Genomic DNA, 20825 nt, shown 5'->3' on the forward strand with positions numbered 1-20825 from the left:
TGAACGTGCTTGCACGGCTGCTGGGGTGTTGAGATGTAGGTAGGGGAGTCCAAGCTGGGGAAACTTAGAGTGCTGCCAACAGTGTCCTGCGGCAGAGGGGTAAGAGGAGAGATGAGGCAAAGTTTTTGCATTGAGGGAGTCACATAAAAAGTTTCAAGAGCCGAAGCCAAACCTAAGAATCAACACCTGATAGACGGGGACTTCCCTGGTGGTCCAGTGGCTATGACTCTATGCTCCCAATGCAGGAGTCCTGGGTTTGATCCGAGGTCAGGGAACTAAATCCCACATGCCACAATTAAGAGTTTGAATGCCCCAAGCGAAGATCCTGCAGCTGCAACTAAGACCCCATGAGGCCAAATAAATTTTAAAAAAATTGAAAAAATGTTAAAAGATTAACACAAACATCTGAGAGATGATGAATTCATCTCACTACAGGAGACACACTCTGGAAAGTGAAGAAGGAATTTATTGTGAATTTACTTATTGGAAAAACAAAAATACGTGGAACCCTTCCTTTGTGACCATCATTTACATAACTATCTCTGTTCATCCTCAAAACACAGACTCTCCAACTTGCAAGTGAGGAGCAGGGCTCTGAGTTAAGAGACTTGCCCAAGGTCATGCAGCGATTCAGAGACCACACTGAGAACTCCAGTTCCTAAGACAGCTCTGAAACAAGACACTCCTTGTCCCCTTCCAGGCTTTATGCTGTGCACAGCCTCTGTTACCACCTAACACACTGTGCATCCTCCTTATTTATTTTCTGTCTTCTCTCACCATAATATAAATTCCCAGAGGGTAAAGATCTTTGCTTTGTTCACTACTGTTTCCCAGAGCCCAAAACAGGGCCTGCCACATAAGTAGACACTTGTTGAGCCATCAAGTCATATCCGACTCTTTGCAACACCATGGACTTCAGCACACCACTTTGCCTGTCATTCACAATCTCCCACAGTTTCCTCAGATTCATGTCTGTTGAATCAGTGATGCTGTCTTACCATCTCATACTCTGCCGCCCCTTTCTCCTTTTGCCTTCAACCTTTCCTAGCATCAGAGTCTTTTTCAATGAGTTGGCTCTTTGCATCAGGAGGCCAAAGTACTGGAGCCGCAGCTTCAGCATCAGTCCTTCCAATGAATGTTCAGGGTTGATTTCCTTTAGGATTGACTGGTTTACTGAATACTTATTGAATGTTAAAAGGATGAACGAAGGGATTGTTTTGAAATCTTTGCATTCTGTATCACTAAGAGGCAGTTCTGTAAACCCAGTTGAGAAGGCTGGAGTGTGCCTGAGATGAACTGGGAAGGAACACATGGCTTACTGAGAGCTCTCCACAAACCAGAAGGAAGACTGTGTCCACAGAAGAGGGACCGCTGCATGGCCTGATGGGAGAGTAGCCAGGGATCTGGGGCTTGTCCAGTCTCCAGCCCTAACACCACTGCCCCCATAGACGTGGATGCCACAGGCTGGCAATGGTCCTTCGCAGGACATGGCTTCCACATAAACTGGCTCCGTGGAAAAATGTGTTGACCCGGCCCCAATTACAAGCTTTATATAATTGCATAGTAGGCATTTATCAGGAAATCTTTTGTGAATTGAGCTAGAGAGAGCCAGTCACTCTAGCCTGGCAGCTCTGACTGCTGAACAAACAAAGGTTCTGAACCAACCACTGTAGCCTGGGTATGGATCCTCCCTGGAGATAGTTCTCCTGGTCCATGACCTTCCTCTGTGAACCAGATGCTCAAAGTTCAGCTCCCAGACCAGCGGTATCAGCATCACACCAGAACATGTTAGAATGCACATTCTCCAGCTTCATCCTCGACCTACTGAACGAGAATCTCAGTGAGTGGGTTTCATCATTCTGCAGATTAAGAAGCCCTCTAGGAGGTTCTGATCCACTCTCAAGTTTGAGAAGCACCGTTACAGAGTTTCTCTTTCAGGGGCTAGGACGTGTGTGAAAAACTGTTGAAGTGGATGGCACAGCTTTATGGATCCCCTGCTGTGTGCCATGCTCTGGATTTGGTTCTGTAAAGAGGATACCAAGATATTTAACCAGCAGCTTCTGCAGCCAAGGAGTTTAGGAGAGAGATTTCTTCTGGTTGGCAGATGTTGAAAGTATGGATGTGTGGAGCCTTTGATCTGAGTCTTGTCTATTCAGTTTAGGTAGATAATAGAGCCCACAGGAACTCATAGGAGGTGGGAGGAGAGGGTGGGGGAGTATGGTGGGGGTTTTTAATACTGAGTTAGAAGGCACTGAAAAGCATAAACAGACAACTACCAGCCCAGGAGCAGTATTTTGCCTGTGCCCACTGCTCAGGTGTGGGGCCATGGTTAGAAGACCTGAAGTTGAAGAGTAACCATTGATAACATTTATCTAGTGCCCACATGTGGCAATTATCAATTCAGGTTCTGTACACACATTAACTCATTCTTCATATGAGGAGGAGAAGGGGATGACAGGATGAGATGATGGGATGGCATCACCGACTCTATGGACATGAGTTTGAGCAGGCTCTGGGAGATGGTGAGGGACAGGGAATCCGGGCGTGCTTCAGCCCATGGGGTCGCAGAGAGTTGGACATGACTGAGTGACTGAACAACACCATGTGAACCATATTGTGGATGTGTGCTCAGTTGTGTCTGACTCTTTGTGACCCCCTGGGCTTTGGGCCTGCCAGACTCCTCTGTCCATGGCATTTTCCAGGCAAGAATACTGGAGTGGGTTGCCATTCCCTCTTCCAGGGGATCTTCCCAACCCAGGGATTAAACAGGTATTTCTGGTACTGGCAGGTGAATTCTTTACCACTGAGCCACCTGAGAAGCCCCACGAACCCTATCAGATAGGCTCTATTATCACTGCAATTTAACTGATGGGGAAACTCAGACACTCAAAGGTGAGCTAACTGCCTAAAGTCACAGTTTGGCAGTTGTTGTTTGTTATTCAGTGGCTCAGTTGCTTTTGACTCTTTGGGACCCCATGGACTGCAGCATGCCAGGCTTCCCTATCCTTCACTACCTCCAGAAATCTGCCCAGACTCAGGTCCATTGAGCCAACCAAGCCAGTGGCTACGCAGTGGTCGACACTACTTGAACTCAGACTGTCTCATTGCTCTCGAGCACTTCCAAAGGCACAACAAATCAACTGTCACCCCCAGTGTCTGGCCTGGCCTGCTGGGTTGAGGTGGTGGAGGGATGGGACCTTTATGTTGGTGGGTAAACAGCATCTGGAAGAATGTCCTGCGTCTTTCCAAGCCTGAGCCCTTCCTCTGGCTAGACAATCGGGAGTCCTGGGCTCTGCGAACCTCCGCCAGGACAAGTACTTTAGTCCCCTTCCCACTAGATGGCGGCCCCTAAACCCACACAGAGATTCTGAATCTTCCCTGTCTTCCAGGGTTCGGCTGAAGTCGAGGAACTGCAGGATGCGAACCCTCCTCCCGTCTAACGGCCGTCGGCTCCACCTCGCCTCATCCGGGGGGCTGTGGGAAGCCCCCAGCGAGGAGGAGGGATGGGGAGCAGGCGGGGGTGGGCGGGGAGACGGGGCTCCTCGGGATCCTGGCGCCAAGGGAGGAGCCGGTGCTCAGCAGACCCTCCGGGGGCGCAGAGGCGGGGCGCTCCCGCGCGGCCTGTGCCCGCCGCGGAGGGGAAGGCCGGGACCGCCGGGTGCCGGCGCCCGCGGGGACCCCGAGGGCGCGGGCGGCGGCAGGTGCGCAGCGGGGACTACAAGTCCCAGCATGCCCAGCCGCTCTGACCCGGCCCCCGCTGCCGCTTAAAGGCTCCGCGAGCCTCAGCCGTCGGGTCGCCGCGGCTTTCGCTTTGCCGCCGCGGCTGGGCGGGCGGACTCGGCGGCCGGGCGGTCCTCGCGTCCCAGCTTCCGCAGCGCCGAGGGGCGCTCTTGGTCCAGCCCTCGCGGCTCGAGGATTCCCTTTCGAGGCGCCCGCGCCCCCGGGCTCCGCCGCCTCGGCCACCCCGCGGCCCCGATGCCGAGGCATGGATAGAGCGGCGCTGCGCGCGGCGGCGATGGGGGAGAAGAAGGAGGGCGGCGGCGGGGGGGACGCGGCGGGCGCGGATGGGGGCGCCGGGGCCGCGGCCAGCCGGGCGCTGCAGCAGTGCGGGCAGCTCCAGAAGCTCATCGACATCTCCATCGGCAGCCTGCGCGGGCTGCGCACCAAGTGCGCCGTGTCCAACGACCTCACCCAGCAGGAGATCCGGACCCTGGAGGTAAGGGGCCGCGACGCCGGAGAATCGGGGAGCCCGCGCTGGGTTTGCTGAGGCAGGGGTCCGCGCCTCGGGAAGCGCCCCAACACCTCCTTCGCGGCTCCAGTTCACTCCTTCCCCAGTTGCATCCTTGAGCCCGGTCACCTCCTTTGCGGCTTCCTCTCGCTCTCCCACTCGCTGGCGCGGCGGCCCGAGGACCCGGGACCAGCCCCGTTCACCTTGGGCGGGATTGGGGGGAGGGGCGTGGTGCGACCTGCGAGGGAGGGTGCAGGGGCCCGCGGCGGGGTGGGCTGCGCGGACATCCCCTCCGCCGCCACCGCATTGCCAGCGCGCCGGGCCGCAGGACTCATTCTCCCACTGAGTCACATGGTGGACTTTTCCCTGGGTGACGGAGCCCAGCCGCTGTGGGCTGGGGTGACGGGGCGGGAGGAGGGCCCCCTGAAGTGTGAGCGCAGGCCCTTCGTCTCTGCCCTCCCCGCACGCCCCAGACTCTCTTGTCTCTTCCTTTCCTCTCCTCCAGGGTCTTGTCTGCCGCTTATCAAAGTGTTTGCTGAAACTGCATTTTTGCCTTGAGTGCGTCTCTTTCGCACTGCCACAGCGTTCCACTGCTCAAAATGTAATAACCTACCGACACCGCCCCCCCTTCCCCCTACTGAACTTTGGTTTAGAAATGATTATGCTGAGGATCAAAACCTTCGATGGGAAAATGACACATTTAAGGGGTTCTAGTGGAGACAGCCTCCAGTGTAAAGAAGAAATAAGACATGCGGTCCCTGCTCTCTCAAGTGATAGCTGGGAAGTCCAGTATTAAAAGGGTTTGGAAGAATCAACCAAGAGGGTTATTGCGTTCTTAGAAGGGGGTGGAGGGCGGTCTCTCCCTCTCCTGTCATACACAATAGAGGGAAACTAGTGCGTTTCCAACTTGCTTTTGTCCAGAGGCTGGGAAAGCTGTGAAATTCCAGGCACCACTTGGTATTAATAGCTACCCTGTTTTGAAGAACGGGCCTCTTTCCACCTTGCTTGATCACATCTAGCCTTCTGCAGATCTGGAGATGTTTTGTTTTATTAGAACCTTAACTCTTCATCCCAAACCCTCCACACCCTCTTATTGCTGATTGCCTCTGCCAGCCACCTTAGGGCCAGCGGGTGATTTGTGGCCATGATAACCAGACCCCATCCTCTGTGTGCACCAGAAGCCTGAAGCCCTATTTGATCTAAAATGCTCGGGGTAAACTTCTTTCCTTCAGTTTTATTTTCTTAAAAGTGACAAATCCAGGGACATTGGAAGGATATAATCAGTGCTGGCTATTATTATTTTTGTTTCAGTTGCTATAGCAGTGCTGACCAGGGCTTGGCTTAAAAAACAAACCGACCAGCACCCCCGCCCCCACAACTGTCCCTCCTGCATGCATGCTGCTGTTTTCCAAGTGGCGAAGAGAAACTGGTTTCTTGAACACAGCCGGGTGTGTTTGCCCAGCAAAGTTCAGTTTTTAAACCGACACAATAGGGGGCCTGTGTGGCTCCGTTCTGGGAGGAGGGGGTCCTTGTCCAGCAGCATGTGTCTGGTTGGACCGCTGTGTTGTTGGGATAAGAGGTTGTCTTCTGTTGGCTTCTCTTGGATTGTCCCCCCTCACTCCCCCAGGTTGCTCTGAAATGCTCCTAGTTCGAAGAGGGGACCCGGGAGAATGATGGGTGATTTTTCTGGAAATGGCACCTTGCCTTCTTGGTACCCTGCCTCCCAAAGTCACTCATTTTGACCAAGGAATGGCATCAGGACACCCTAGAACATCCTGTATTTAGGTCTCTGCGGTGGTTTATTCAGTGACCTGCCTCCTGAGCGTTTATTGGATAATCAGCTCTGGCAGCCAAAAACCCATCCCAAGGCCCAAAGGGGATTGATAGCAGGAATTGGAACAAATACCCAGCTCCCCGTCTTCTCTGCTGTGTTGTGGCTTCAGGTCCACGCTCTTCCCTGAAAAGGCGAGACCCGGGCTGTTTGGGGGATGGGACTTTCGACCCCAGGATCTAGCTTCCTAGGCCTTGCCTCCTTACCTGAACAGGGTGGGTGGAGAGGTCTCTGTGGGCTCTTGTAGTTCTCAATGCTGTGGTCTATGAAGGAGCCTCAGTTGGGTGGAATCAAACATTTGTTATACACACCCCTGTGTAAGAATACCCCTGAGTAAGAATGGTTCTGAAATCTAGATGTACCAAACTGATAAAATAGGGGGAAAGTTTGTTACTCAAAGAATCCTGACCTTTGAGGGCAGTGTGGTAGGTGGAAAGCCTGAGGCTTGGAAATCAGGGTCTGTCTATCTGACCTTGGATAGTAAGTCCCATGACTTCTGAACCTCAGGCTTCCCCATCTGTAAAATGGGCCAAGACTACTTAAACCTGCAACCTCTTGTGTGTCTGTGTCCTTATGCTTTCTACCAAGAGATTCTACCCATAAATTTTCCTATTGAGGATCCAGTGCATTCATGCCACGGGCCACATTTGGGAAGAAGGCCCTTTGACAGCTGGCTCTTGTTCCCTAGAGGTGGGTGACACAGGCCAAGAGACAGCTCCGAAGCCCGTGGTGAGGTCACGCGGGGCAGTGGTGATGTCCATTTTGGCTTTCTTTCCTGTTCTGTAGGCTCCTCTCACATACCAGGCCAGGGCCCCCAGAGACTGGACTTGCAACATTAGATTCCTGGCTTTTGAAAAAAGTGGGCTTGGCTTACGTAAGCACGCCAGACTTCTCCCAGAATCCAAGGAACTCCAGCCCACCCTGGCCCTTGTTAAATAAGCATTCAGTGAGAAGCCCCGGCAAGTCCTGAACCGGGGCCCAACTGCTGGTGCCTTATTGCAGGTCGGATGATGTGTAAGTTTCAGTCTGCCTGGCTGCCTTTCCTTCCTCCGCGCAGTGGTCCACTTAGGATCCAAACAAGTGGAAGGAGCCAAGGTTACCTTGTCTGCCTCCTCCCTGTCAGTCAGTGTGCCGGACCCTTCTCAATCTCCGAAGATTTCCTGGAAATCCATCAGACTTCACCACACACATATTGTTTTTTTTTTTTTTCCCTCGATGTGAAATGAGGAGGGAGATAAAATCTGAACCTAGAGTCTGCATCGGTAAACAGAAGTAGGGAGGTGACTTTGAAGATCCCAGCAGAACATGGCACCCGGTCTCCACCAGGCCCTCCTCAGGGGCTGAGAACTGAGCAAGATAGAACGTTCTCGTTCCCCAGACGTGCTCACAAAGGGACACCCGGCTGGCCTCGCAGCCCACACCAGTTCATTCCCTCATTTGTGCATCTTTGGGCCGGGTCTGGGCTGGGCCGTGGGGTGAGCAGGGCGTCTCGTGAAGATTCTCGTTTTATGGACCTTGTAACTTTGCCTTTTCGTGCCAGCCTCCTGGTTCTTTTCAGAGGCAGGACTTACCACCCCGAGGAGTCTTCCCATCTGCTGTTCTTTTTAAAAAAACATTTGTTTTAGTTTTGGTGGCGCTGGGTCCTCGTTGCTGCACGCGGGCTTTGTTAGTTTCTTAGTAGCAGAGGCTACTCCTGATTGTGGCGTGTGGGCTTCTTGTCGTGGTGGCTTCTGCTGTTGCCAGCTGGTGCGGGCTCGGTAGTTGTGCTACCCGGGGTTAGTTGCTCCAGCTTGTGGGATCTTTGCAGATCAGGGAAGGAACCCGTGTCCCCTGCCCTGGCAAGTGGATTCTTAACCGCGGGACCACCAGGCAGGTCCCAGCTGGTGGTCTTATGGAGAAAAGTCCCTCGTATGCAAGCTGACCTGGAGCAAGGGGTCCCCACTGGGCCTTGCCCTTCACTCAGCCCTGCCGTGGCAGAGGTCAGAGGTCAAAACCCTGTGTGGAGGGCCTGAGCTCTCCCCTGTGGGACCCCTCCCCAGCCCCCTGGGGCATCTGGATGGTGGAACTGCCAGGAAAGGAGAGGATGCCTTGGGTCCTCACAGAACTGGTCCTTAGGGTGTGCATGGATGTGCATTCACTCAACAAACCTGCGGTTATTACTGGTTTGCCTGCTGACCTGCTCATTGCCGCCACCCCGGCAAGGATTCTGAAGTAGGTAGGCTGTTTTCCTGGTGTTTGGGGACATTCTCAGACTAATGGGGAAGCCAGGCAGGTGAGCAGGACTGACTCCATTACTGCAGCCTGCTGAAATCGCTTCAGAATTGGGAATATGACTGGACGGTTGGCCAGTCCAACTCCTACTTTTCTGGGAAATATCCCCAGAGTCTTGGTGGTGACTTGTCCACGTCACACATCCCTGGCACAGCTTCCGTTTCCCCACCCAGCCCCTGCCTCGGCGTGTGGCATTTCTCTGCTTGTGCCCTTGTTGTGTCGTGGGCTCCGTCGTGCCGACTCTGTGACCCCACCGACTGTAGCCCCCTAGGCTCCTCTAGTCATGGGATTTCCCAGGCAAGAATACTGGAGTGAGTTGCCATTTCCTCCTCCAGGGGATCTTCCCGACCCAGGGATAGAACCCATGTCTTCTGCAGAAGACAAGTTAGCCCAGGTGCCAGGAGACCTCTGGTTTGCTGCCTGGAGACAGTGATGGGAGTGCCTCCCTCCCCCGCCAGGTTAGCTCAAAATCCGGGAAAGCTGCATTCCCCACCACTATTCTGGGCCTGCTGGGCCACTGTAGTCTCGAGAGGGGCTGCACGGGTTGTGGTGCTTGGTGGCAGTGTCTGCAGTGGTGATGGCGGTGGTGGGAGGTAACATGGCCAGTGCCTGTGGCCATGTCTTTCCCAGCTGTGGGTTTGAAAAACGACGGACGTGCTTTCAGAATAGGCTGATGGGAAACTTCTACACTCAGTTCAAAGGGAAAGCTGTGCTGAGGTGCCTTCTGGGTTATGGGAAGGGCCCTAGAGCCTAGTGAGGGGCAGGGTTTCCTCGCAGTGGAGGGATCCCGTTCCTTACAGTGGAAAGAGACACCCTCTCGGTCACCTGCCCTGTGCTAGGCTCTTGGCATGTGTTCCCCATTTAAGGCTCCTGGGGACCCTGCAAGGTTTTCTCTCCATTCTGCAGATAAGGACGTTGCGGCTCAGAGGCACTGAGAGACAGAGTTAGTAGGCGGTGGAACTTGGCCTGACTAGTCTTCAGAACTCATGTTCTGAACTTCACGACTGCTTCTAGAAACCATAGTGGGTGGGGGCGGGGTTTCTTGTCAGAGTTGTGACTGCCGAGCCCAAGGAAGTGGCCGGTAATGCAAAGGGCCGGCCCGGGGGCACTTGGTGGCCCAGTTCCAGATGACCGGGCCTTCTGGTGGCCGCGCCAGGCTGCGCACCCTCTGAGCTCGAGCTTCCCTAAAGTGCGGCCTGGCACATCCTCAAAGAAAGGTCCCCACCAGTGCGCTGTGATGCAATTGCTCAATGCTAGTCTCATTCTGAGAAATGAGAAGCTGCCTCGAGATCATCTTACTTGTCATTGTTTTAATGGATACCTGCTTTATCCTCACTGCATAATTCCTCTGGTAAGCACGACGTTCTTTAACTTTCCAATTTATTAAAGTGTTCTAAAATACACCTAGTGATATATGCTCACTATCGAAAAGAAAATACAGATGAAAATAAAGAATAAAAACCACCCATAATGCCACCTCTCAGAGTTAAATCCTTTTTTATTTATTCATCTACTTTTGGCTGCTCTGCGTCCTCATTGCTGCTCTCGGGCTTTCTCTAGTTGCAGCGAGTGGGCTTCTTGTTGCTGGGGAGTCTCCTGTTGGGGAGCCCAAGCTCTGGAGCATGTGGGCTTCAGGAGTGGTGGTGCACAGGCTTATTTGTCCCGTGATCCTTGAGCAGGGATCACATCTATGTCCTCTGCATTGGTAGGCAGATTCTTAACCACTAGACCACCAGGGAGGTCCCTCAGAGTTAATTCTTATCAACATTTGGCAGTTTATTCTTCCAGTGTTTTAATCCTCTGCATCTGTATACAAATATACAGAGACGTATTCATGGAGCTCACCATGCTCATTGTCTTGTAAATGTCTTCTGTCTGTTCCAGTCCGCACAGATATGCACCATCATTAATCGTGACTGTCTCCCGTGATCATATCAGTTCACTGAGCCCGTCCCCACTTGTCACCATTCGGGCTGTTTCCGTGTCTTGCTGTGATAAACCTTGCTGCAGTGAGTGCCTGAGTGCATTCCTAGAAGTAGAATTTGCTGGGTCAAAGTATATGAACACATTTAACATCAGCCCTGTTCTTTGAAATCTTTAGGGCCTGATATGTTTCTCCCACCCTGCTCCCCAGCAGGAGTGCTAAGATTTACAAAATGGCAGCCTTCATGCATTTACCTCTTTGCCACTGGATATGTGTCCACCCTGAGGGCAAGGAGTGTGAACAGGAGACAGGACATGGCCCCCATGACTGAGGTTCTGGGTGCTGGGTCAAGGATTGTGGGTTCTCATTTTGTGGTTTCCCGTAGCAAGGGCTGCCCTGGGCTGACCATTTAGAAAAGGGATCTTTCGTTGCTCCCAGGCAGCAGAGCGGGAGCTAGATGTTGGGGCCCCATGGAGAGGCTTTCATCACTTGAGGCTCATGAAAGGCACCTTACAGAACTGTAAGCTTGGTTTCATCACCAGCACAAATATTGATCAGTCCTATTTGGGTGCCTTGGTTGTGGGGTTGATTTAGCAGAGTTGTGAACTCCTAAGGATCTTGAAATTCCCATCTGGTCCAGCCCTCTCATCTGCAGGTGAGGAAACTGAGTGCCCAAAGGGAAAGTGACTTGCTAGGAACACAGATTAGGCTATTAACCTGAACAAGAGTAGAGGGGAGACGGGTGGTTATGCAGGAGCACTGAGTGGGAGTCAGAGCCGAGAGCTCATGCCCTGAGGTGAGATGTTATGCCACCTTGACCAACCGCAGACGGCAGTCTGCCACCCCACCCTCCTGTGTTGGGGGTGGGGGGATGGGAAGGGATCCTCGACCTCAAGGAGTTTCCTGCGAGAGGAAGCCAACGGGTTTGCTTTTCCAGTCCCATCTCAGTATCTTAGGCACCCTGGGTACTGGAGAGGTTCTTGGGGATTTGTCTGGGGTGTCCAGTAGGTGGGACCTTTTCTGAAAGCCAGCTTGCCTGATGGACTGGCTCAGCCTTGATGGCCTGTCTTGAGTCTTTGAACCTGACCTGACTGTACTTTCAAGGGCTTCTCATCCTTCGACTGAAAGATCCTCTAGGACTTGGGCGGGTGAACCTTTTCTCCTCTAAGGGTTGTGTTTATGTCCTAAATTTGTGATGATTTTGCATTCTGTACCATGATACATTGTACAGGGTTTACTGTTTTGCTTCCAGAAGATTCAGCCTTTGAATCCAGTGTCTTTGTGTCTGTTTGACTTTCTGCCCTGTTCCAGAAGCATACCTTGGGGATGGATGCTGGGATCAAAAACGCTTTGTCATTCATTTCCAGGCACAATTGTTTCCCTCTGCATTGAAAAAGTCTTGATTCAAATTGCCGCCACGTGCAAAACCTGCCTATTTATATACATCTGTATTTCTCTGTCGTTCTAGCCTTGGCGGGCAATAGTGTGTTTTAACAGGGAGGATTGCCTTTGACAATAATGGAGCTGAAGTCATCCTGTTTGCTTGCCATTTTTCTCCCCTCTTTCATTTTTCCACCTTAGAATAATTGCAAGAGTGAATTAAGAATTGTGTTTAAAATTTAAATCAGAGCCAGGGGAGAAAGCATAATGCATTATGTAGAAGAGACCAGCCATGGTTAGGAAAAAGAACTTTTCATACAGCATAAACTGTAGACTTCAATCTGTAATATATTGATCATGAGGGTTTTGCTTTCTGCAAAGCTGTTGTGATAAGCTGCTTATAGAGTGGTGGGGCTTTTCTTTGACAAGGCACCTGGAGGTATTGAGTCCCAGTTTAGCCTGTTCATTTGGATTGGGTTTGGATATGGATTAGTGGAAGCAACTTCACTCATGGTGCAGAGTTTTGCTGGTCAGAAATAAGTGACCCGAGAGTTCCCTGGTGGTCCAGTAATTAGGACTCAGAGCTTTCACTACCATGGACCCAGGAACTAAGATCCCACAAGCCTCGTGGCACTGCAAATAAAAAAAGCAAACCAAAATGTATAAAAAGTGACCTGTGTGTTCTCACGCATGGGGCACATATAGGGCACTATCTCCTCCTCCCAGTCCGGGACCCTTGAAAGGGCTTCATGCAGCCTTTCCTATACTATATTCTGTGTGATGCTCTCATGAAAGCAAGTTTCAAGTAGCTGAGAATGGGCCCCATCAGCCACCTCCTTGAACATAGTCCACGAAGCAGGAGCAGGGAAGGAGACGAGAAATGGTAGGTGTAGTTTCACCTACTGTTGATTTTATGATACTGGGCTCCCATTTGAGGTTCCAGCTAAAATTGGGGCGGTTGAGGAGAGGCTGGTGACCTCGTCCACTTATCTACCTGTGCAAAGTTACCTTTTGTCGTGGGAGGTACTTTTCGAAGGGAGACAGGTTGTGTTCTGGGCACGCCACACTATCTGCATAGAGACAGATTTCACTTAATCCTCCCAACAAGATGAGGAAGATGTACCCAGAGAGGTCTGTAGGTCTGGAGTTGTTGAGTCCTGCCTCCTCCTAGGCCCGCTGGCCAGTTAGCCTGGTGCCCAGGACATGTTCATTTGGGGTCTGCCAGGAACCTCCTGACCCCACCCCCCCCCCGCCATGGTGGGCAGAAAACAGTCCAGAAGAAATGCAGTTGTCTGTGAGTGTGTTTGAGCCTGGGACTGCAGAGGGCAGGGGAAGGGCTGGGCTGCAGACTGAGGAATGCTTTTTAAAACAAAAAAGGAAATGCTCGCTCAGAATGGAAAGGAAAGGAAGCAGCTTCCTGTTTCTGGTGCTGGCTCTGTGAAAGGAGGAGCTCTCTAACCCCTTGGCCAGCAGAGGCCCCGGGCCGGCTGGGGCCACTCTGGGTGCGAGAGACAGACACACAACTCCTGTACTGCGGCTGGAGGGCCCAGAGGGCCGGGTCCGCCCCTTTTCATTTTCTCCAGGTAACTGATCAAATGGATATGTGGTTTTCAAAATGAATATCTATACGTGTTACAAAAGGGATGTGTCGCAATAGCTGACATTTACTGAGAGCTTACTCCAGGCCCGGCCCCCTTCTTAGGAGTTTTATGCGGCCTGTACTCCTCCCAATGACCTTGTGAGGAAGAGTCTACTGTCATTCCCATTTTACGGATGAAGAAACTGAGGTATGGAATGGTTAAGTGACTTGCCCAGAGTCATAGAGCCAAGGAGAGACTAAGCTGTGACTTGAACCCAGATCGTCTTAATTACCTGCTGGTGCTACCTGACTTGTGTTTGTGAACTCCACATCCACCTAGAAAATCTGTTAGCAGAGAATCATTTTTTTAAAGATCTGTGTCTTTTGTTTGGCTCCAGAGGGCTGCCCCCAAACCCTGGTCAGGCCCTTGGTGATTCTTTAGGTGAAATGCCTGCATTTGATAGATATAAAATTTATGTATATATATATATAAATTTGTACTTTTTTGGCCATGTGGCATGGGATCTTAGTTTCCCGATGGTGGATGAAACCGGTGCCTGCTGCAGTAGAGGCACAGTCTTATCCACTGGACTGCCAGGGAAGTCCCAAGTTTATACATATATTTTCAGTTTGATTATGGGAATGTTCACACATGTACAAAAGTCTGGAGAATGGTACAGTGAACCCCTGTGCAGGAATCCCCCCACTACAGCAATAACCGGCTTCTCCCAGTCTTGAATCGTCTATGGTGTTTACACTCGAATAAGCCTGTTGAAAATGGTGGTGGCGCGGGGCAGTTAGTGTCAAGGAAGCAGAAGTCTTCTGGTCCAGCCTTCTGCCTCCAGGCAGTGATATGCGGACCCCAGCAGGCTGGGTGGAATCTCTGTACCTTTCCCCAGAAAATAACCATTTACAAATTTCCCCTGAAGCTTAGTGTGGCTCCTGGCGGCCCTCACATGACAGGCAGGTCATCTCGTTCTGTAAACGGAAGCTCCCAATGCACTGAAAGCTGCTCTCACATGGCAGAATCAGGGAATGGCCATGGCCTTGTGGGAGTACTTCCACAGCCCTGCCCAAGACTGACCCTGCAGTCACACTGCGACTCCCAACTTCCAGCCACTCTTCTCCGTATCCTAGTATCTCCTCTTCTACTTTTCCTCATTGCTTTATCCGCACATGATTACATGAGTGTATTTCAGCCAATACTTACGGAGCGCCAATGCGTGCACCCCGGGAGGAGCGTCAGCGAGTACATGCAGCCCGCGTCTCCAAGGAGATCCTGGCAGATCCTCATCTCTACGGTTCTGGCCAAAAAATGAGATCCAGGACCCGCTGAGGGGCTTCCTTAAGCTTTGTGGTTCTTCCTGTGGCTCTGCATGGTCCTGCTGAAGCCTGGTCTTGCCGGCCACTCTTACGTTTCTGTTCTCTGTGGTCTCTTGCCCCCAGCAGAGGTGGTTTTCTCTGTTGCTTTCATTTTGTTTTGTTTGGGCTGTATTCTCACAAGTGTCTCTCAGCCTGTTGCTTTTGGCCAGCTGCTTCAGATCTCCGAGTTCGGCCTCCCAAACGCAGTCATGATGTTATCGTGGGAAAGGATGGTCTTGGACACACAGTAGGTCATTGAGGGCTGCCTCAGGACTTCAGGGTGTGCCTGGGCTCTGGGGGAGAAGGCCCCAGTAGCCTCCTGACTGGTAATTCCTTGCTAGCTCTGTGACCCGCACGGCCAGTTCCTTAGCTCTGTGAACCTCAGTTTTCTTGTTCCTTAAAAGGCGTTAAGAGGGACTTCCTTGGTGTTCCAGTGGCTAAGACCTCACACTTTCAATACAGGGGGCCCAGGTTCCATCCCTGGTCAGGGAACTAGATCCCACATACCACAACTAAGAATTTGCATGCTGCGATGAAAAGATCCTGCAAGCTGCAGCTAAGATCGCAGATGCTAGGTGTGGCAACTAAGATCCAGTGCAGCCAAATAAATACAAATATTTTAAACATAAATAAAAAATTAAAAGGAGATAAGGATAGCTTTATTTTAGACTCTCGAGAGATGTTGTTGAGATACAGAAGGTGTGCTGGACGATACTTAGAAGGGATTCAGTATTTTCATTCACCTCCGCTCACTTAGCATTATTCTAAAACACTTGTCCACATGTCTCTGTTATCTTCCTTTCCATCATTTTAATCAGTGCATGCTATTTCACCCAGTGGGTATGCTGTAATTTACCAAAACATTTCCCCTGTTTTGGGACATTTCGGTTGTTTCCAGATTCCTGCTCTTATAAACACCGTGGCTGGAATCATCTTTGTACAGGCACCTCTTTATTTTTGTTCCTATTCTGAATTCATTTCCTTGGGATAATTCCCAGGAATGGAATTACTGGGTCAAAGAGCATGGATACTTTTTGTGATGGGAGTTGCAAAACTGTCCTCCAGTTTCTGCTTTTTGTACGATAGCTCTCTTAAATGTATTCTTGGTTGAAAAGCTCATTTTTTTTTCCTTTGCAATTCTTATTGATCTCTGTGCCTTTCTTCTCCTACCTACCTGACCTTTTTTTGGGGCCTTGTTAAATAATTTCCCATTTTCCTCTTTTAAGAAGCATCTTTATTGAGTTATAATTGCCAAATAAAATTGTAGGACATTTAAAGTGTGCCAGTCATTCCCTATCTTGAATTTGCTCTTTATTTCTATCTACTGTCTTCTGCCCATTCATTCACTGACTCTTTATTGAGCATGTACTCTGTTTGGTTTTAGGTACTGGGAAAAGAGCAGGGAAGAAGACAGAGTGGTTCCTTTAATGGAAAGAGAAAAATAAAAAGTCAACAGATAGAGACAGGAAGACTCAGGAAAAGAACACTGTGAATGGGTTAGATTGATGGGATGGGGAGAAGGCTGCTTTATTATTATTAGTTTAGTTTTATCTTTTGGTGGCACCCTGAAGCATGTGGGATCTTATTTTCCCGACCAGGGATTGGACCCAGGCCCTCTGCATTGGAAGCGCAGAGTCTGAACCACTGGACCACCAGGAAGTTCCTAAAAGGCTGCTGCTTTAGATGGGGTCATCAGGAAAGCTTCCTTCCCAGAGAAGGTTTGAGCTGAGTGTTAAAATTTGAGAGGGCATGGGCTTGTGAAAACTTGGGGGAAGAGTATTCCAGGCAGAGGGACTAGCATGTGCAAGAGCCCTGAAGCAGAAGTGAACTTGTTGTGTTCAAGGACCAGAAAGGAGGCCAGCCTGCCTGGGCACAGTGGGAAGTGGTGGTCCATGAGGGCTGTGGTCTGCCATGACCTCAGGGAGGTCCCTTGGGCCGTTTTCCTCAAGTTGGGCCGTGGTCAAGAATTAAGGCACTAATTCATCCAATAGTTGTGCCTGCTCCAGTTATGTGCTAGGCACTGTTGTAGGATGTAAGAGTGGATGAGAAAGTTAGCTTGGCAGCGGAGTTTGTAGATGAGTAACCCAATAGAAGGTGCCAGTGAGGTGTGAATGGAGGCCCATTGTACTGCCTGGCTGATTCATCTCTGCATCCTGAGATGTGCAGGGACTCGGGAAATGTTTCTTGATTTGAACCAAGTCGGGCTCTGGGCTGCAAGCCTTCACCGTGGCAACTGAAACTCAGTTGTCTGCTGTCAGGCCTGGCAGTCTCAGCCTGCCAGGGAAGGGGCCCTGAGGACTGAGGTTGCCAGCTCAGAAGTGGGGCTGCCCGTATCAGGTATGAGTAGCTAGGCAGCACTTATGGGAAACAAGCCCGAGAAATAGTCGTGGGAAAGCCCCTGTTTACCATGCTGCTTTGCCCTGACCCAGTCTTCCCTGATTTGTGACTCTCATTGGAAATGAAGCCTTGCGGGCTCTGTGCTTGTCATTGTTTTCTTCTCTTGTACTGTAGGCTGTGCTTAGTCGCTCAGTCGTGTCTGACTCTTTGCAACCCCATGGACTGTAGCCCGCCAGGCTCCTCTGTCCATGGGGATTCTTCAGGCAAGAATACTGGAATGGGTAGCTGTTCCCTTCTCCAGGGGATCTTCCCAACCCAGAGATCGAACCCAGGTCTCCTGCATTGTAGATGGATTCTTTACTATCTGAACCACCAGGGAAGCCCGAGAACACTGGAATGGGTAGCCTATCCCTTCTCCAGGGGATCTTCCTGACCCAGGAATCGAACCAGGGTCTTCTGCATTGCAGGCAGATTCTTTACCAGCTGAGGTACCAGGGAAGCCCTTTCTTCTCTTAGGGCAGGGCAAAGAGAGGGTATCCCAAACTTTGGGACAGCATAGACTGTATACACCTAGTGAGCTGTGACCCTGTGGCAGTTCCAGGAAATGGACCTGGTAGAAGATCTTGGCTGCCATTTTGTTTGGAGGCAACTCGTGAGCCAACTTCGTGGCTGCGGAAGCAATGCCCAAGGTCACAGTAATCAGTGGAGGTGGGGTTCAGATCTGGAATTGCCTGATTTTACACCTGTGTGCATTTCACTGCACCCCTCAGAAAACTGCTTGACCTTGGACCTTGTCTGGAACAGAGAGAGCTCAGCTCTGGCAATGCTCAGAATTTTGAAAGCAATAATACTATGTGGAAAAGGGTCTGAAAATCTCTCCTTTTCCATGCCATTTGGATGGGATTACCTCGAAGTTGTGAGCAGGATGAGATGACCACGGCATCAGGGTCCAGATTAGCAGATTTTCAGAGGTGGGTGCTCCTTGTTGAGGACAAAGATGGAGAGAAAAGCATCCTGCGGGGGAGTGGGGGGGGGAGGTGTGTTCAGAGCGAAGGCTCTTCCCCGATTCCATTTCAGATGAACTTGGCTTCTCTCTTTCTTTTTAAAAAATCTTTTGGCCACACTACATGGCATGTGGGATCTTAGTTCCCTGACCTGGGATCAAACTCGTGCCCCCTGCATTGGCAGTCAGTTTGGAGTCTTAACCACTGGATCACTAGGGGTGTCCTTTGCCCTCTGTTTTGAAGCGATCTGGTTAGAAAGTATAATGTTACTTGTTAGCACTGGGCAACACTGGTGCCTGGTGGGGATGACATGCAGGCAGGGTTATATTTTAAATGTTGGCGAATCTTAGGAGAAAGGAGGTGACAAATCCCTGGGGAGATTTACCCCTGGTGGCCCTGACTCATCGTGGCCAAGGGGACTGAGCAGGGCAAGGAAGAATCCATCAGTGAATGGAAACTTGCCTTTTAGGGGACAGGAAACCTTCTCTGTTGTGGTTGGCCTGGTGGTTTAGGAGGAGAGGTGAGCATTTGAGACAAAGCGCTGGGCTAGTCTTACAGCTGCATCTTTGACAATTTTGAGAGTTTTAGGAAGTAGTTCTAAAAAAAAAAAAGAAGAAAAATGAAAAGAAACCAAAAACCAAAGAGGCTGTTACTTGCCATACCTGTGTGCAGCCAGGAGGGCTGTGAGTTGCCATGTGACTGATGGAAACTGGCTCGTTGGCCCCACTTCACGTGTACCCTCCCCCACCTTTTGTGGTCCCTAAGCCGGAGGGGTTTCTGACTATTCTCAGAAAAAGACTTCAGTTCAGTTCAGTCACTCAGTCATGTCCGACTCTTTGTGACCCCATGAATCACATCACGCCAGGCCTCCCTGTCCATCACCAACACCCGGAGTTCACTCAAACTCATGTCCATCGAAAAAGACTTAGGTGGCCTCAAATGACCAGACCTTGTCTCAGGCATCTAACAGCTTAAACTAAACTTCCTCTCTAGCCCTGTTTGGTTTAAGCAGTTTCCTGGTCTGGCAGGATTTGTTTTCTTAGCATCTGTCTTGTCAAAGCCCCAGTTCCACTTGTCACAGCAAACAGGCCCCCCTGGTCACCCTGTAGCTGCCAGACAGTGCCTGTGTTCCAAAACTCAGACATGCTGTTCCCCTGGGGAAGTGGAGCCCAAGTGAGTGGCCTCCTGTGGTCCTCTGTCTGGGCTCCTGCCTTCTCTTCCCCATTTCAATCACAGAATGGTGCTTGTCCTCATTCTAGAAAGATCTGCTGGTTCATGGGCTGCCTCTGTATTTGGAGGAAAGGCTGAGTGAGTGAGCGGCACCCTGAAGTAGGTGAGAGCACAGGTCCTGTTGTTCGGCATGGATGTACACTCTCCTCCCTTCCTGGGTAAGCTGCGTGTCTTTGGGCAGATTACTTAACCTGTCTGAGCAATAGTTTCCTCATCTGTAAAGTGGAGATTATAATAGAATTGCTCATGGTGAGTGAGATGAGTCATGTCAAGCACAATCCCTGACACAGAGAAAGAATCTGTCAATACATTTTATTATTCTTGGTTTTTTCAACAGGTATTTAATTAGCACCCACTCTGAGTTGGGCACCCACTCTAGGCTGGTCATTCTTCTAAACTGGGAAGTAAGTGAACAAAACGGGCAAAACTGTCAGCTCTGTGGAACTTGGGTTTTGACTGTTAGAAGGAGACATTCACAATAAGTGAATGAGGGAAATACATTGTTTGTTAAATGGTGAGTGTGCTATGGAAAAAAATGAAAACAGGAAGATGGCCAAGGTGAGGAGTGGTATAATTTAAAGGAAGGGTCAGGATGGTTTCACGGAAAAAGTAGTATTTAAGATCTCAGCAGGGTGAGATGGCCTCCTTGGGGATGTATCTGGGGAGGAGCTTTGGAAGCTGAGTCTAACAAGTGCAGAGGTAGAGGGAGTGGGCCTGGTGTGCTGGGGCTGGGTGAGGCTTCGAGGTGCCTGAGAAATGCCCAAGTGGTGCAGCCCTCAGGTGCCACCTGCCCTCAGGTGACCTTGAGTCTGGCATCTAGGAGCAAGGGGGAAAAGGGTGATGAGAACAGACGTTTGTGAAGGGTTCCAAGGTGGCATGTGGGCTTCTCGGCAGGCCCACCCTCCATCCAGTAGAATCAAAGGAATTTTGAAACTCAACACTCCTTTCTTTTTAAGAAATTTTTTAATTTTGTTTTGGAGTATAGCCGATTAACACTGTGATAGTTTCAGGTGAACAGCGAAGGGACTCAGCCATGTATATCCATGTGTCCATTCTCCCCTAGACTTCCCTCCCATTCAGGCTGCCACGTAACACTGAGCAGAGTTCCCTGTGCTTTACGGTAGGTCCTTGTTGTCAACCCTTATTTCTTATTAAAAGTTGGAGTTTGGGGGTTGGTCCTCACTCACCTCCTATAAAAAGTCTTGTTGTTGACCTTCTGACCGTGTAGGTGGGTGGTGGGGTCCTGGCTGGGGCCCCCTGTGGCCCTGCCACCCACTAAGGATGCGTCACTTGGGCGAGTTGATTCCATTCATTCCACAGCATTTGCTGGATCCCTGTGGGGGCAGATCACGCCTGCACCTCCTGGTATTACTCTGCTCATCTGTAACCCCAGGCCAGCAGCTCCTCTTGAAGTCGGTCCCTCCTTCCAAGGGAGCTTTCCTAAGGCAGTCATTCAGTAGAAGAGAAAAGCAACATTTATGAGGGTATTTGCATTATCCGTAATACAGAAAACAAACAAATAAGGTAGCTGTCCAGTGGCGAGAAGGTAGTGGTACACAGCACACCATGGGCAGTTAACACACACAACTGTTAATTATGAAGGCTGGGCAGAAACATGACTGCGTTTATGTTATGTTAAGGGAAAACATGAAGGGTACAGAACTGCACGTATGCAGCCT

General features: G+C 50.7%; 1 protein-coding gene across 2 annotated transcripts in view; it reads left to right on the plus strand.

Annotated features, from left to right (window-relative positions):
* Positions 1 to 3639: 3639 nt before the first annotated feature.
* The window catches only part of KSR1 (kinase suppressor of ras 1), a 162458-nt gene continuing 145272 nt past the window's right edge, over positions 3640 to 20825 (plus strand). The window contains exon 1 of one of the 2 annotated variants that reach the window (XM_088828702.1): positions 3640 to 4216. In XM_088828702.1, the coding sequence (XP_088684828.1) occupies positions 3986 to 4216 (231 nt within the window). In that variant the 5' untranslated portion in view covers positions 3640 to 3985. The remainder of the gene's footprint in view (positions 4217 to 20825) is intronic. The other variant, XM_055401595.2, reaches the window with a different exon arrangement.

This window comes from Moschus berezovskii, chromosome 20, assembly GCF_049115385.1.
Source record: "Moschus berezovskii isolate FMDL1 chromosome 20, NW_MosBer_1.0, whole genome shotgun sequence".
NCBI lineage: Eukaryota > Metazoa > Chordata > Mammalia > Artiodactyla > Moschidae > Moschus > Moschus berezovskii.